This window comes from Topomyia yanbarensis, chromosome 1 (assembly GCF_030247195.1).
Source record: "Topomyia yanbarensis strain Yona2022 chromosome 1, ASM3024719v1, whole genome shotgun sequence".
Lineage (NCBI taxonomy): Eukaryota > Metazoa > Arthropoda > Insecta > Diptera > Culicidae > Topomyia > Topomyia yanbarensis.
The window spans coordinates 159,086,322-159,104,762 of NC_080670.1; the positions used below are offsets into that span (position 1 = coordinate 159,086,322).

The window sequence follows — 18,441 nt, forward strand, 5'->3', positions numbered from 1 at the left end:
CTTTAAAAAAATTGTCTTGAATTATATTTTTATGTATTTTGTTTATTTGATACGAGTCTTTAAACTTAACTGAGCCGTAGATCATTCAATAAGTATTCACAATATGTAAATAAAAATAAATAACTTGAACTTTATTGTATTCTCATCGCGAATACAATCGACAGTTTTTAAGTGTAGTCTCAGTTTATTTACCACTTTTAATTTTTTATAGGTTTTTAGTGAGTGATTGATTCTTTCTTTTTTCTTCTGGAAACATAATATTTGAATTTTCTCGCTAATCGCTCCTAGTGTGGCACCCGCATACCCCAACACACTCCCAAAGTCCAAAGATTTCTAAATTGCATTGCAGCACAATTTTAATCTCGATTTCCTACTAAGAGTCTTCGTCCTCCGATGAAACTTGTCAAGTGCGCAGTAGTATAAAATTCCATTCCTTCTCCTACTCGATCTACCCACGGGCATGGTCGGCACCGGTACTAATCATTAAGCAACTTGGGATTACCAGGAGTTGTATATTGAAAGATCATTTGTTACGCCCAGCTTTATTCCTTCCCTATTGGTTTTCTGTGCAATATTTCTCTTTTAACAAAACTGACATAATCACAATGTTCTGTGAAAACAAGAAATAAATTTCTGGCCTCAAGTAGACCATCAGAGACATCGGTCACGATACTCAGTGTATTTGTGCTTTTTTCCGAGTCAGTATACAGTAGCTGTATACAGTTATTTGTGTGCATTGTCTGAAGAGCAAAGGATACCGCTACTTTTATTCTTGCGTGGTGATCTATCAAGATAACTGAGTCTCATCAACAAAACGTGATTATTCGGCCAACCGTGACCATTGACTTCAGGTATTTTCGAATAAGACCGAGTATTCGCGATGCATCGGAACATCTACTAAAGGTGAAAATGCGGATACAATTTTCGGAAGTCACCTTCATCCAGCTTGAGCGCGTCAGGAACGCAATGCTGATAACCTTCAACGAATTCGTCCAGACGAAAAAAATCATTTCGCAGAATAACTTAAAACATGTGTTTGTTTGTGACAACGATAAAATCAAGATCGCTATTTGTATGGATAATGGAAATATTGAAGTGATATTACACGATCTGGCTCCACTTACTTGCAAAGTGGCAATAAGAAGATTCATGTCGTATTTCGAAGAAGTGGAATCTATCATTACTTTCCAGGTATTTCAAATGCTGTTTTTGTGGTGAGAATGCGGGTAGACTTCCCTCCTACCTTATCCTGCAGGACAAAGCAGAAGGGGGTGATACCGTTGCAAAGCGAACTCTTTGTACATAACAAGGACAAACTAATACGTGCAGGTTCTGTGAACAAACAGCAGATCACAGACATCCCTACCCAGCAATTGCCAACGCCCAGGTTCCAATAACTTCACTCGAACCAGAAACGGTTGCCATATTTGTGGCTGCTGTTCAGGCAATGATGACAACTACAAAAGCTCCGTTAAGCACTAGCGTTAAGCGCAGGGGCAAGAAGCCAGGAAGAACATCTGATCGCGAGTATCAAGGCAGTAATCAAGATGATAATACGAACGTAAACGACAACGAGAGAGACATGTATGATCCCGAAGTTGGCAAGAAAACAAACATTTTGCCGCCGCGAAAGAAACACCTCTTGCCTTTAATGAGCAAAATTTATTTTGCAGTTTATTCATTAATGCGGTATGTTATCAAAACGTTGCTGTGTCTACAGTGTATAAGTAACAAAGCGGCGCGGGTAGGATATGTTTGTCAACAAACGTTGCGTTTTGTAGATTCTTGTCTATACGAGATGAGAAGGTGGAGAAGGTGACGCCCAATTGTCGCTGAGCGAATTATAGGTGGTTCTTCAATCAACTGTTCGTGGTCCATAGGTCGTCTCCACGTCCTGTATTGCATCTGCACAACGCCGTGGATTTTCCGCCACACCTTCCGTTCGAAAGCATGCGAGTGGCCCAAGCTATCCATCACCTCTCACCCCCCCCCCCCCCACAACAACCCGGGTAAACGTTCCTCCCATTAAAGAAGGACGGTCCAATTGATCAATCTAGAGCTCGTTGCCTCCTCATATATAAGCCACCTTTGGGATTGCCTTTATCAATTATGTCCTGCCACGTTAATTGAATGTATTCTATTGCAAGACTTCAGACTTAAGACAAGACTTAAGAACTTTAAGAACTTGCTTTAAAATATGTTCGAAATGTTCATATCTTCTTTAAAGTGAAAGTGGAATGAATCCATCTTTTCTCGTGGACTTATATGGAGCAAAACTTTCGAGCGTCCGTTTGATCGATTCGGTAGTCACAATTCTACGAACGAATTCTCCGTGCAGACTGGACATGGCATGTCAAAAGGACAGTTGAATACTTCATCTTCGTGAGACGAGCGTCAACAGTACACAGTTCTTTTTGAATTTCTTTAATCTAACAACATCATTGAGACTTGAGACGTTTGTACAAAAGCTTTTTCAATTATTCAAAAGCATACGAACCGTCTCTGCATCTGTGATTACAAGTGTTTCTAAATATTTATTTGAGTCTAGTAAGTTCAGTATTCCACCATTATTCATGGATGACTCTAGTAAGTGAGGTCTCCAAAAACGGTCTCTTGGAGATTCCATCGTTGGGAAATACCAATAAAACCTCTTCGTAGAGGTCCCACTTCGGAGGTTTCAAATTACGATATATGACGATAACTACACTAGTAACAATTGAGGTTCTATGGAAGTTCTATAGCAACTCATAAAACTTAAATTACACTTGTGACGTGCTTTAAGGCGTTACACCACTGAAGAACACGAAAAATAGGCATATTTCAGACATTTTTCTATACGCAATGAAGCGATGAATCGAGATCTTATCAAATTTATAATACTTGTTGTCAAGTACAAAAAGTAATTTTTTCAAGTGAATTTGTCACAAGATGGCGGCTGTAGAGCCTTTTCCCGCCTCTTTGTGGAAAGGGCGCATGGCCGGAAACCTATCTCCCGTAATTTTTAACTTAGGGTTTAAAACTAAAGTTTTTCCGATTTCTTATTACAATAGCAAGCGACGTACGATGGATTTTTGCGACATGTTGTTTTTTTCGCGAAATGGTGCGGTTTTTAGTGAAAAAATGCTGAAATGTAATAAAAATCGACACAAAATTGTTGATTAAAAAAAATTAACCAATAAGTAAATAAAATCCTACGTATGTCGCCGGAAATATCTATTTTGAACATACTATAAAAAATTTCAAAAAGATCAAAAATCATTTGTTCGAGTTATGTTTCCGGCCAGCTGAAAAAATGTGGCTTCGAGAAAAATGCGGTTAAAGTTTTCGATACGGTCCGGGTATACATAAGAGGCGTTGCGGCAGAATTGAAAATATGAACATTTAGTAATTATTGTCGCCTGTAGTTTTCTGGTATATCATTTCCAAGACCCAATTTTTTTCGAAATCTGCGGTGGTGTAACCCCTTAAAGCTAAAATTGTTCTTGGGTAGCGAATTGCTAAAATAATCAAAGTTATTTTACGATCAAATAATGTTCGTCACTAGATAGGTTGGTAAACTCTTATACATAATACGGCCAGAGCAGAGAGTTACAGCTAAAACCTCTTTTCAGTCAAACCGTGCAAATCTTGGCCAATTTCTTTCATTAAGTACAACCAGATGCATGCTGCTTAAATATTGCATCAATTCAGAGCCTCTGAAATTGATATCTAAGCTACCCCAAATTATGTGATGTAAATTTGAATCACTACCGATAATGAGTGGAAACCTACTTCTGTCACAGTAATAAAGAACGCAGTTGAAACCATGATAAATTATGCAGCACATATGCCGAACAATTGACGTATTTCTAGTCTATGTTAGCAACAGTCATAATGACTGTGACAGCACAAATATCGCGAAAATTGTGAGGTCGGTTATAAGACATGCGTCAACTGCAATATGCGAATACATAGAACACAACGCAAATACTTTTTGGTACCCATTCTACATCACTGTACTTTCGATTGAGTCGAAAGTACAGTGATAAATTATCATGTGGGACACATCATGATAACAATCGCTCTTCGATCACGCAACAATGTGGTATGGTTTCAATCGTTCAATTTGTTAAACGTAGAACGCAAATTCATACGATTCCTTTTCAAGATAGACTAACCGAAGTCAAACTCGCGCAGGTCGACGACTTTTCTATTTCAACCTTTGATCAACGAACGGACCACGCGATATTGTTCTATACTAATGTGATGTGACTTTGATGACTACGTTTTGCAACAATTTGCTGCCGATACACACCAACCAAGTAGTTCGCTTTATAAGCCTAAAATCCAGTAGTATTGTGTAACAAAACATTCATGGCCTTTCGTGACATAAACGACGAACTAAGTTTCGAATTTTACACGGTTGTTGGCCGCTTAACCGACTGACCGTGCAATAAGCCGGTTCCTAAACATGTTTATGTATATGCTTGTGTGAGCGAGTGAATAGTAGACTTACCACAGCTGCGAGATACATGTCAAGTTCAACCTTTGATCAACGATCTGACCACGCGGCCCGGCATCTATATTCGTGCAACGCGATGCCGCTATTAGCAACTAGCGCTTGTCTGATGTTGTTTTGGGGTGGCAAAAATGTTTTAATTCAGCGAGATATGCATACAGTCGGGTCTCCTACTACGCGATTAACTGGGGGCGTGAAAAAGGAATCCGCGTTGTAGGATACCCATAGCTTATGCGATTTCGACTAATTGGGACTGTGGCCAATTATTTCGTTCGTGTCAACATGTAGCGCCATACTTTCTTTGGCAAAGTTATTGTACTCACTAGGGCCTACAACTTAGAGTAATTGAGTATCCAATTAGTTGAGAACTATGCCGCCAGGGGTGCTATGAAGAAAGAGTAAATAAATCGAAATTTTCGTCGTAAATTCGACTATCATCAAATGGATTCAATGTCAAATGTATCAAGACCCTGATTATTTTGAAAGGTGGTGTCTTCAGGGAATTTATAAAAGAAGTCCTGAGCTTCTGGATGGTAGCAAGTATAACTCGCAATTACTCCACCAGGCGGCGCTAGTGCTAATGCAAATATTCAACACATGTTAAAATAATTCTATATCTCAACATCGTGATTAGATAGAGTAGTACTGACTCCAGCAAAGTTGCTCGAGAGGTCAAGGACTACCCAACGGTAACAAATTAGTTTGGAATACTCTCACTATGCGGCGCTAGTGAGCGTAGAAGCTTTCAACATATGGTAAATTATGATATATATCAAAAGTCTAATAACTTGGAAAAGTGGTGTTTTTGGCAAAGTTCTCGAGGAGGTCAAAGGCTACTAGATTATGGATAGATTAAATTGTAATGGACCCTCCAGGCGGCGCTAGTGAACATTTTCTTCCAAAGCATATATCTCGAGATCATGATCATTTGGAAGTTTAGAAGGGTGGTGTCTTCAACAAAGTTGCTCCAGTGGTCGAGGATTAACCAACGGTAACAGATTAGTTTAGAATACTCTCACTATGCGGCGCTAGTGAGCGTTCATGCTTTTTGCATGTAGTAGATTGTGATATATCTCAAATGTCTAATGATTGCGCTTTCGGCAAAGTTCTTGAAGAGCTTAAGGACTACGCGATCATGGATAGATTAAATTGGAATGGACCCGCAAGCTTACGATGGTGAGCAAGTATATATTATATTCTGTATCTCGAGATCATGATAATTTGCAACGATGATGTCTTTGGTAATATTCATCGGCAGTTTGAGTTCTGCCTTACGGTGAACAGATTAGTTTTGAACTCACCCATTAGGCGGCGCTAAGGAGGATAAAACTTTCACAATAGTGTAGATCTTTTTTTGAAGTATGGTAATTACTAGGTTACGCGACTAAGTACGTGTTCTGGGTGACACTAGTAAGCACGCATTTTTTTCAATTTCATCATTTCAATATTAAGGCAATTTAGAAAGGTGGTGTCTTCAACAAAATTGTTTGATAGGTCAAGGACTACTCAATGGTGACTGATTAGTTTGGTAGACTCTCATTATGCGGTGTTAGTGGGCGTGGAAGCTTTCAGCATATGGTAGATTATGAATTATCTCAGAAGTCTAATAAGTTAGAAAGATGGTGTTTTCGGAAAAGTTTTTGAGGAAGAATAAGGGCTACTCGATTATGAATAGATTATTTACTGCTCTGATTCTTGTTAATTTTATTTAAATTTCTGAAGTAGCCTCAAAACGGATAAGAGGATAAATTTATCAACCCATTCTCTGGCGCATTATGAAAGTATTCAAAATCAATCTGCCATCATCAGACAGGTCTAGAACTACCGATGAATTTCGCTGAAGAAAACCTTCTTCTAACTGTCACGATTTTGAGGTACTAAAATTCGTAAATAATTTTTTTTCTCTCTAATGCCACCTAGTAACTGAAATCCACGTTAATCTGATAACACCATTTTCATGAATTATCAAACTTTTGACTTAAGCTTCTACGTAGTAGAAGTTGTATTCTCCCTAGCAATGAGTGAGTTCTGAACTAATCTGATCACAGTAAGATAAAACTCAACCTGTCGATGAATTTTGCCAAAGATAGCACTCATCCAAATTATCCTGATCCCGAGAAATAAAATTTGAAAAAGAGCTTGCTCACTAGCGCTGCCTGGCGGGTCCATTCCAACTCAGTCTGTCTATAATCGAGCAGCCCTTGATTTCCTCAAGAACTTTGCCGAAAACACCATCTTCTAACCTACACTCGTGAGACGTATCATAATTTACCAGGTCCTAAAAGTTTCTGCGCTCACTAGCGCCGCATAGTGAGAGTATTCTAAACTAATCGTTGGGTAGTTCTCGACCTCTCAAGCAACTTTGTTGAAGATACCACCCTTCTAAACTGCCTTTATGTTGAGATGCAGAAATTGAAAGAAAAAATGCGTGCTCACTAGTCACCTAGCGGATTAATCCAAAATATTTTTTACATTGTCAAACAGCACTTCCCAAGTAACAATTGAAGTTTTATTGCATGCTACAAGTGCAATCTAAGATTTATCAGTGACTATAAAACTATCATAAAACCACAATTGTTACTGTGGTTGTCCCCCTGGAGAACTTTACTAAAAACAGCGTTTTCCTACTTATCGTACTTACCGTACTTTATCTATAATGTTGAGAAAGTTGCATTCTCATTAGCGACTCCAATGGGCAAGTTCAGAACTAATTTATTCGCCTTAAAACAGAGATCGACCTGTCTATGAATATTGCCAAAGACACCACCCTTCCAAATGATCATGATCTCGAGATACAGGATATGAAAATAATGCTCACTAGCGCCAACTGGCGGGCTCATTCAACTTTAATCTATCCATAATCGAGTAGCCTCCTCAAGAACTTTGTCGAAAACACCATCTTTCTAAGTTATTAGACTTTTGAGATATATCATTATCTACTACATGCTGAAAGCATCTACGCTCACTAGCGCCGCATAGTGAGAGTATTGTAAACTAATCTGTTACCGATGGGTGATCCTCGACCACTCGAGCAATTTTGTTGAAAACACCACCTTTCTAAACTGCCTTTATATTGAGATGCAGAAATTGAAAGGTAAAATTCGTGCTCACTAGCGTCATCTAGTGGGTAAAATCGAAATTTTTTCTATACATTGTCAAACAGCACTTGTCGCGCTGGAGAACTTTACCAAAAACAGCGTTTTCCTAAATTATCAGACTTTAGAAATAATAATGCTATGAAAGTTTCGTTCTCATAAGCGCCACCTACTGGGCGAGTTCTGAACTAATTTGTTCGCCGTAGGACAGAGCTCGACCTGCCTATGAATATTAACAAAGACACCACCCTTCCCAATGATCATGATCTCGAGATATATGCTTTGGAAGAAAATGTATACTAGCGCCGCCTGTCGGGTCCATTACAATTTAATCTATCCATAATCTAGTAGCCTTTGACCTCCTCGAGAACTTTGCCAAAAACACCACTTTTCCAAGTTATTAGACTTTTGAGATATATCATAATTTACCATTTGTTGAAAGCTTCTACGCTCACTAGCGCCGCATAGTGAGAGTATTCCAAACTAATCTGTTACCGTTGGGTAGTCCTCGACCTCCCGAGCAACTTTGCTGAAGTCAGTACTACTCTATCTAATCACGATGTTGATATAGAATTATTTTAACATGTGTTGAATATTTGCATTAGCGCTAGCGCCGCCTGGTGTTATACTTGCTACCATCCAGAAGCTCTGGACTTCTTTTATAAATTCCCCGAAGACACCACCCAAATAATCAGGGTCTTGATATATTTGACATTGAATCCATTTGATGATAGTCGAATTTACGACGAAAATTTCGATTTATTTACTCTTTCTTCATAGCACCCCTGGCGGCATAGTTCTCAACTAATTGGATACTCAATTACTCTAAGTTGTAGGCCCAAGGGAGTACATCAATTTTGCCAAAGAAAGTATGGCGCTACATGTTAACACGAACGAAATAATTGGCCACAGCCCCAATTAGTCGAAATCCCATAAGCTATGGGTATCCTACAACGCGGGTTCCGCGCAGTAGGAATCCGCGCAGTAGGAAGCCGCGTTGTAGGAATCCGCGTAGTAGGAGACCCGACTGTAATTGTATACACACACTGCCGAAATATACTCTGGTGTATGTGAGTGGACTGACTTAAATTTGCCAAATCGAATAAATCAAGAGTGCTGATTCAAATGGTCCTTAGTGACAAATGTAAACAAACTGAGTTATTTGCAGCGCAGCATGTGATTACAACATAGCTAACGAATACCGAAAACCAGGATTCATTCTACCCAGTATTTATGAAAATAACAAGCATTATATAAAAAGTCGCAAAGTTTTCATGATCATATTTTGAAATTTTGCACTTGAGACCTTTTAAATTGAAAGGACCTATGTGTGAAACATTTCAAAACCTCTGCAGCTGTTCATAGGCGCCATGCAAAAACGACGCATCATTCATTTCATTCTATGTTTTTCCCACTGCACATAGGTACCTAGTAAAAACGTCCTAAGCATCAAAATAAAAGAAATTATTTTCTTCTGTTTATGCGACTTATTTTCGAAGTTGAATTTAGAAAGTATAATAAATTAAATGATAATTGGAAAGCTTAGTTATTCTAAAGTAACATGCCATTCGTTGGTTTTAACCACTTCCAGCCAATGGTTTGTTAATATAAACTAAAGTTTTCCGCGCTTTTTTTCTGCAAGACTTCTGTTAAATCTAGTGCAACTATTTACCATAGTAATGAAGAACATTCGTATTCCGGTGCTCATTTTGTCGAAAACTTTGAAGAGGCGTCGTAAGAGGCACCTTTGCTGAAAAAAGCCTTATGTGCAGCGTCGTATGATTCTTAGGCCCGAAAAAAAGACCTATGTGAAAGGTCCTATAATTTTCAAAAGGACGCATCATTTTAAAGCGCTTAAAAACTACATTAGCAGTAAACATTTCATGTTTTTAGTATTATTTACCTAAAGAGCATAGTCCATAGACTATATTGGCATAATTGTTTCATCAAAACACATATTTGTTCTCTAATAGGGATTTGTTTTAGGTCCATGAAACTTCAGCCTCGTTTTTCTCAGTTCGAGTTCAATGTCACTTAGGACCTTTTGAATAAGTACTCATGAAATGAACATTAAAAAAGGGGGTTTGCCTCCACTGAAGCATGCAGTATCCCGACTAAAAACTGTTATGGCATAACAGATGGAAGTCCCTCCGGGGACTGTATATTGCGTATAGGAAGGGGATTATCACGCAAACTACGTTGTTGCATTTCTTAAAACAAATTCGTGTTATAAAGATAAGTCTGTATCCAATTGAAAATGTCGTTGATGTTTCGATGTTTTCGTCTATAATAATTATAATGATTTCATAGGCAATGGTAAAGAACACTACAAACGACAACACGAAACCAGGCACTGTAGCTAAAGTAAGCCGGCATAGTAAATCATAAACAAACAACCCGAGAAGATGAATTTAAAAATAAAAAAGGATAGGGTTGCGGCTTTTTTCAATGACTGAGAATTAAAGTCAATTTCCATCATCTCACATCACAACGCTTACTCCACCTATGAATAACAAGCGAAACGGTGCAATCCGCCTTCCTTGAAGCTCGGCACGAATAAGCCGATAGATAGCGAGAAGTCCCCGCAAGGTCGAAAAACGCCGGTACATACAACGTATTCTGTGACAAACCAATACCGGTTTGTAATCGCTTCCCACTGGACTCGCCCTCAAAACGTGCCTACACTTACGGAAAGGAAATGATTAAAGTAATACCGTGATCGTTTGTTAGTAAACAAAGTTTGCGTGTGGCGCGATAAGCGCGGGAGATTTGAAACGTATGTTTGTATTTTATTAAATTGTTGCCTGTCTGGGAAATTATTGGTACACAGAGCAAAGTAGAGATACACAAGTTACTTGACTTGTTCCTTTCACCGCTCGTGATATAAAAGTTAGAACAAATGTCATTTAGAGAATAGCATATTTGAGCTGCTCGTCAACCACAGAAAATCAAAAAATAACTAAACGTGAATTTTTACTTTGTTTGTTAGTAATCTTAGTACGTTTTAGATTGTTCAGCAGCAACTGAGTTAGAACATTATAAAGCCGGGATTAATCAATTCGAGCTAGTAACTAGGTGAGAAAACTTCTAAAAAATCACAAAAAAAGTTTAACTAAGTAAAACAACTACTCAAAATATACTTATGACACATTCCGCGGGCTTGTACACCAGAAGGAGGTTTTTGTTTTGCCTTATTTTGGTATCACAATATTTTTTTTACGATTCGGTAGTGTTTAAACTATTGAAAAGCTATGTAATCCAACTATTGACATTTCGACAAATAGTATAAAAATATACAGCAAAGTAAGTTGAATTTCACGGAAAATGGCTCCTAAATTATTGACTTCTATGAAAAGTTCTATTTCATGAAACTATGATTGAAATTATTATCTGTTCAAAGTAATTTGTTCGTTATTGAGTGTAGAACAATAAAGCTAGAAGGATTTTTTTCTTGATTTGACCACTAATACTTTTTGAACTAATAGAAGTTTTGGTTGTTTCTGCGTTGTAACGTCACGAAAAATGCCCATTTTTTAATTTTATTAAAAAACTGAAATTTTGTTCAAATTTATATTCCGGATTCTCTTTGTGTTAAAGAATACTTTTCTAAAAAGCCTACAATTTCTTTTATTGGATGTGGGGAACTAAAGTTAGAACAGCATACACTTTGCGTTGTAACGTCACGTAGTTTAACTTTTATCAGACGCTTGAATGATTTATCAGATATAGTGTCAAATTTTACTTCGAATGGTTTATTGAAACGCTTTCAAGTTGTTTCGTGAACAGGAAATTATACTAGCGTGATATTCATAAATTCAGAATGTATATCCTTAAGTGCTTAAGGTGTTATATACCATCGACACATTCTTTCGTGACGTTACAACGATTTGACCAACCTTCATTCTCTGTTACAACTTTTTCAAATGAACTATCCGAACTTTGTTTTCAGGTTAGTATTTAGCCATTAATAATAAGTGCGTTCCCTGAATATTTCTTCGCTTCCAGCAATCAACAATTCCACACTTCGCCATCATCGACGAGACACCCGATATAAGGTTATCCGCAACCTCCCGATCAGAATGAAATAAGATTATAACAAAACACAATTTTTGTAACATATTGTGTTATAAATTAGTTAGTAGTTAAAATAACATAAAATAACAAGTAACAATGCGAGATATAGTTTTGAAAGATTTCTGTTATGTGTTTCTGATCGGGCTCCGTTGTAGTCGCACGTGCCGTCATTTAGTAACTAACATATACATCGTCAAAGCAGCTACATTATCGAAATGCCTGAGGTATTAAATCCAATATAGACGGATATCTATTCAAATTTACGGGAGGTTGTAAAGACATAATTGGGTCTACAGATACATATCTGGGTGACCGCACTAAATCCTCTCAATTGCTTAGAGTGGGATAAAAAGGCTTTGGCACATCTCAAATGAGCTCAAAAAAGATAGATGAGGGAGTGTTTATTGGTGTTTGCAGACATTTAAAATCCCGTCGAATTGACGATTGGATGTAACACATTGTTTCGTAACATCACGGCGATGTGACGTGTTCCTTATCTTTGAATCTTTGCAAGTATAATATATACAATATTTCAGTATACTTAGGGACGATTCATAAATTACGTAACGCTTTTAGGGGAGTGGGGGGAGGGGGTACGACAAGTCTTGACATAGGGGGAGAGATCGTTACGTAACATGTATTCAGCGAAGAAAAAAAATTTCAATGAATTTGTTACGTAATAGAGGAGGGGGATGGAGACATTTGTGACAATTTGTTGCATGGGGGAGTCAATTTTGGGCAATTTTTGCGTTACGTAATTAATGAATGGTCCCTTAGCACTGTCGATTATCTGGCGCTTAAATTGTGCTCGCTTTATCATATAAATCCACTTGATTAAGCCCAACAATACAAATATCATACTATAAACTCGGATCGGGAAACTGATTCCTTACCAAATTAAATAAAGCAATACTGCCAGTTTACTTTTGTTTGTGAAATATGTGTTAAAAGCTGCTATTCTGGCTCCGTTAAACTACCAGATTGAGCCCTGTCAAATAATTTAATGTGTCAAATGGCTCAAATCTATCAACAACATATATGAAAACACATTTCTTGGCTTGATCAATTATTTTTGCGACAATTAAAAAAAATAAACTGTAGCGTGATTTTTCGACTACCCCATATTGTAATTCGAATAAATTATCATTAAACGGTTAAATGTGATAAATGTTTAAAATTTTACTCAAAACAATAGCACCTGCGCAACTTACAGAATTGAAGATTTTCGTGACGTTACAACGCAATGAGATATCGCTTTTCTGAAAAAGGAGCGTTGTAACGTCACGAAAGTTAAAAGATGCTTAATAAGAAACAAAACAATAAAAAATATATTTAATGACACCTAGTTATTTGTATGCTATTAAGAAATACATCATAGAAGATTTGTTCTTGATAAAAAATCTTATAGAGCAGATATTTTGACTTTTATAGAAATACGTTGAAAGTTCTAATTTGTGACGCGTTGTAACGTCACGTTACATTATCGGTCATAAAACAATTCTCTTCCAGTATATTCAGTTTATGTTTATTGAATCCTTAGTGAAATTTTGTCTACTTTCCGAATCTGTAATAAGTTTTGATGTAGGCGTTCATTTGATAAAGTTATAACGTATTAATGGAATGAAGAATCGTCAAATCGTTGTAACGTCACGAAAGAATGTGTCTTATTAATTGCAATTACTCACCGCCTCCAGCCAGATAGTGGCTTTGTTCGAAGTTCTTCTCGGGAAAGTCCATAGAGACCAATGTTTGCTAGCGTCCACGCTATCACCAGGCAGATTAAGATGAGTATTACTCTAAATGGCAGCAGGAATACTGTGAGGAAGGCGGTCTGCAACAAAATTTCTGGATTTAGTAAGAATGAAATCAACGCAGGGCAATTAACTGGTGTGGCATTGAAACATATGGCGAGGGATTGAAAAAGAAACATCACTTAATAATATATCAAAAAACATTAAAAACTTGCTATATCTTGCCAATGATTGAAACTCTTTTGTGTGTAAAGACACAAAACCTATAATTTATAGTAAATTATGATCAACGCTTCGTCTCTTCAGTATATAACAGAAACCTTACTTGCATTCATAAGTGAACGACTGGACGGGCCGTTCAGCCATCTATGGAAGCTGACCTTCAATGACAGCTTCTTTCTCCGAACATCCTATATAAGCCGTGTAGTGTCGATAGTGGCTGTTTCAACCGTCTAAGAATTACACTACGGACTACCTGTTCTGGTTGTAAAAACCTACCAAACAGGGAACCCCAATTCCATAGTGTCATGCGACCCGTGCTACGGTTAAAATTGTTGAGCGGTTCAATTAGCAAGGGACTGGAAGGTCAAGTATATTTTTCAATATTAAGAGCCATAGTACTCAAGAGAGAGCAAGGTGTTGAAGGAAGAAAGTTTAGAAATGCGTGGAAAGGGTTATATGAGCAAGCTTAGAGTTTCTCGGCGGCTTAACCCTTTGTCTGCTACCGCAGGAGACAGAACGTTTTGGCATTAGAAATGCGAATCACCTGAGTCTGCGGCATGTCCGGACGAGCGTAAAGTAACTTTGTACTTCATGCTGTCGGAACCGACAAGTCACGGAAAACTTCCACACCAAGCCTTTGCGACGTTAAAACTCTTTAAATTAAATTAGTCCAAATTTTAATCAATAGGTCGTTAACAAAAAATGGGAAAAAGTACGGTATAAGTATGAACCATCTTCAAACCCAAATCCGCGCAGTGGGCCTGATCGTTTTAATGCCTGTATCATTATACTATTATGCTATTCAGTGTTTTCTAGGATGCATTTCATTACTGGTTATGAAAGGGTTTTAATAGAATAGAATAGAATAAATGAGAGTTATCAATAGAGGACTTCAAAGCTATTGTAATTTAAGACTTGGAAGTCTGAAGGGAGACTGTTATAACTATTAGTATGTTTTTGCTTCTGAATCTTCAATATTGCATCGAACTTGTGATGCGTGGTGGGCAATACTTGTCTCAATTCTGTGTCACCAGCCAAATGATTAAATTAATTACATAACATAAAGCAGCAGGGGCCTCCGGTATACAATGTTGATCACGAATCCAACGCATCCATGTCATGGACTCGCTTTCACTGTGTTTAAGTGTCAACCGTCGACGAAGCTGGTCAAATCATCATTCCGTGCACGTACTGAACGAACAAATGCTCAAATATTCGTATCAATCAATAACTTTCAGGCGTCAAATAACAATGCAATTGACAATGCAAAACACATGGGTCGCCACTCCGTACTTTTTTAGGTATTTTCGAAAATAAACGATGTTTAAATTACGAGGCCAAGTGATGAATCGTTGATTATGTGCCCATACGTAACAAAACCGTTTACTGTTAGGCCAATCAATCCCCCAATTTCCCCACGAAGCTTTTGCAATGATTACACGAGAATTGCACTGTCGCATAACATGATTCGAACTAAAGGCTAACACTAATTAACACGATATTTTATGTTGAAACAACCAAAAATTCATGACATAAACAAACTTTACAAAACGTATGAGTTCATCTCGTCCCGTAGGGTAGTTATTTTTTATATTCTGAGGCCCAATTGTCACAGTCATCTAGTGACTAGGCAATTTCCTTCTAGCCACTGGGTGACATAACTGTGAGAATAGGGCCGCTGATCATCCAAATACCTCCGCATCAGCGATATGAAGAACAGCATTCTACAGACTGTAATATTTATGCATACGCACACTGGACTATTGCCGAGATTTTTAGGAGCTTTTACTAAACAGATTGAAAAATCCTGGATCTACCAGATACTTTTTTGTTATTCAAACTCGTATACATCTTTCAACCTAGTCACCTTATGGCGTGAAACAGCGATTACAGCATTATTCGATCAATTTAATGCATTTTTTTCTAGTACCTGCAGCCCAACCCTCCAAAATGCGACTCTTTTCTGGTTATTGATTATTGGTCATTGGAGTAGAAGCAGAGTTGTTACGGAATGCGACAAAATCAAAACGCTCCAAATCCGCGCGAGATTTTGCGCGGATCTCGAACCAAATAAAGTTTGCCTGTCTATCTTCAAATATAGCAATAATTTTTATTTAAATATTCTAGAAAAGTTCTCGTGTATTGCCTCTCTGAATTGTTTATTACTAGGATAAACGAATCGTACCTTGCTACTTGAAAATATTCCGAGCTTTTAGACTTTTTTTGGAATATTACAACCCAAAATATTTTCGATAAAATGTTATAATTGTTATATCAACGAATGTTATTTAGCTTTGATCGCACACCCGCTGTCGTTGTTGAGATAGCATTCGCTCTAAAACGAAACATCATAATACAGAATCATGCTAATTAACAAAACTAGTATACGCAACAATATATGGGCTACGCAAATCGCGATTGCCGTCTGCTTATCGCACCGTCTAACCGTGCATCCACATGCTTCTCATTTGATTAGTGAACGCTGAATGAAGCATTTTGCACAAAAATACATGCGGGAATTTTATAACTTCCCAATATTCGCTTGGGTCTTCTAAGTGCATATCTTCCTAAAATAGACTATTAAATTTTGGGTTATCTGCGTCACTTTCGAAAGCTTTTATGTTATTCATCGAAGTCATACATACAACGAAATGTAATACAAAATTGTGGACATTTTTCCAATTTTTATAGGCAGCTTCAATATTGAAAGATAAGTCGTAGACACGACAAAAGTATATAAAACCTTGTTTCTCCAAAAGCTACTAGTAATGGTTGCATCCTTTTAAATAAATAAGTGGTTCTTGTTAACTCAGTTGACTACATACATCTAGAACACACTCAACTTTAACCTACTTCCGTCTATGAGTGGTTTAGAGGTTTAGAATGGCTGTAACTTTAGTTGTTGTGCTCCGATCTTGTTCTCGATTATCGAGCAATAACCCATTCAAAACCTCAAGCAGCAAACAGTGGTCAGATTCCTGGTACGTAAGCTGTTCAACCAGGTGCTGACGAAACGCGGTAGATGTGTTTTGATTGACAAAAAACCTATTCAATTACCGAGTTCCGTGGTTCAAATTTTTCGCGGATGAACTCGAGAAAAAACTATGATTTGACAAGGGATCTGTTCATGTGGCAAGAAAACCAGCGTTTTCGTGACAGATGACGCTATAAATTCGGAAGTAAAGGAAGTTCCTCAACAAACGGATATTACCCTTCATTAAGTTACATTGTGGTCCGTTACTTTTTGGGTAAACTTAACGCAAGCCAGTTTCCATTATAGGAAGGATAATGATACGCAATGGAATCCAGTTCATTCATAAAGAGCAGAATCCACCAAATTATCCCCAACCCATTCCATGAGCAACGTATTTGGTGAAAATAAAGCGGAAACTAAAGATTGAGAGCACAGTCTTCAGCGGCATTGATCTGTTAGCGGGATCAGCGGTCTTAAACCGTAAATGAAGAAAGCATGCGCCGGATGAAGAGCGACATTAACAGACAGGTGTGAGGACTTCTTCGAAATAACGATGAATGCAGTTTCAATTATTTTCGCAAAATAAAATTTTATTGCCGTTGTTTCATCCTTTAGTAGCGACTGGCCCAAATGGCACGTTCCTTGTGTTGACAGGGGATTTATGCCTTACCAAATTTGCATTTATCTCATTTCCCTAGTGGGAAGGACTGGGGAAATGGTAAGGTTAAGGGTAAGGAAAATAACGATACAGAACAATTAAAACAGAGCATTCTGCACCCTGCAGAAGGATGCTGAACAATCTGCAGGTGCTACAATAACAGGAATAAAAGTTCCAGCCCCCGGAGGGAGCAAAAAAAATTTAAACTATGAGCGGATATATCAACACCCCCGAAGGGATATTGAGATAACAGAACGACCACAGCCCCGAAGAGATTGTCATTCAAATACGACATAAGCTATAGCTCTTTACCACACTGGGTTAGAAACAATAGCATATCCTTGAGTTTCAGCTCTCTCTCTCTATACATGGAGAACCAAAAATCCGGATATGCAATTGCATTACTGCAGAGCAGTTACATATCAAATGATCAAATGATAAGATCACACGAGTAATACTCAGCACGCTGAATAGTAGCCATGTGATAATTGAGTTTGCTATGTCCAGTCAGTGCCCTGACTGGAATGCTATCGCCTGCTAATATGCATGTTGCATTACATGCGGTGCGTGCTCGCCCAAGCTAACATCCCGAATATGATGGATTAAACGTTCCACTGATTTCAGAATAAAAGAGGTCAGACTAATCGGTCTAAAGCTCTTTGCCTCCTCATAAGTGACGCTGCCACTTTTGGGAATGAATTTTAGTTATTTCCCGCCACGCTTACCTGTTGTAAGACTACAAGTAAGAAACTTTTTCAAAATATGTTTGAAGTGTTCATATCCTCTTTGGAGTAGAACTGAAATGGTTCCATATTTTCCCGGAAACTTATTTGGAGCAAAACTTTCAATCGCTCATTTGATCGATTCGGTTGTCATAATTCTACAAGCAAATGCCCAAAAATCAGAACTACTTGAACAGAACTCAGGGGCAATTGTCAGTGATGGCTCCGCACAGTCTGGAAACTGTGTGTCAAAAAGACAGTTGAGTGCTTCATCTCGATTACGAAAGTAACTTATTTAATATGCTAGTCTCGTTGAGACTTGAGACATTTGTGCAGAGGCTTTTCCAAGCACTTCGCACAGAGGATCAAAGGGCATTTCTAGAGGAAATTTTCAATAGGACGTAAGTAGCATTGAGAGCCTCTCTTTGTTTACTTTCTCTTTCGTTT

General features: G+C 37.9%; 1 protein-coding gene across 2 annotated transcripts in view; it reads right to left on the reverse strand.

Moving 5' to 3' along the window:
• The window catches only part of LOC131679010 (lysophosphatidylcholine acyltransferase), a 68,005-nt gene that overhangs the window by 37,140 nt on the left and 12,424 nt on the right, over positions 1-18,441 (reverse strand). For both annotated transcript variants that reach the window (XM_058959531.1, XM_058959524.1), the window contains exon 2: positions 13,353-13,498. In XM_058959531.1, coding sequence (XP_058815514.1) covers positions 13,353-13,498 — 146 coding nt within the window. The remainder of the gene's footprint in view (positions 1-13,352; positions 13,499-18,441) is intronic.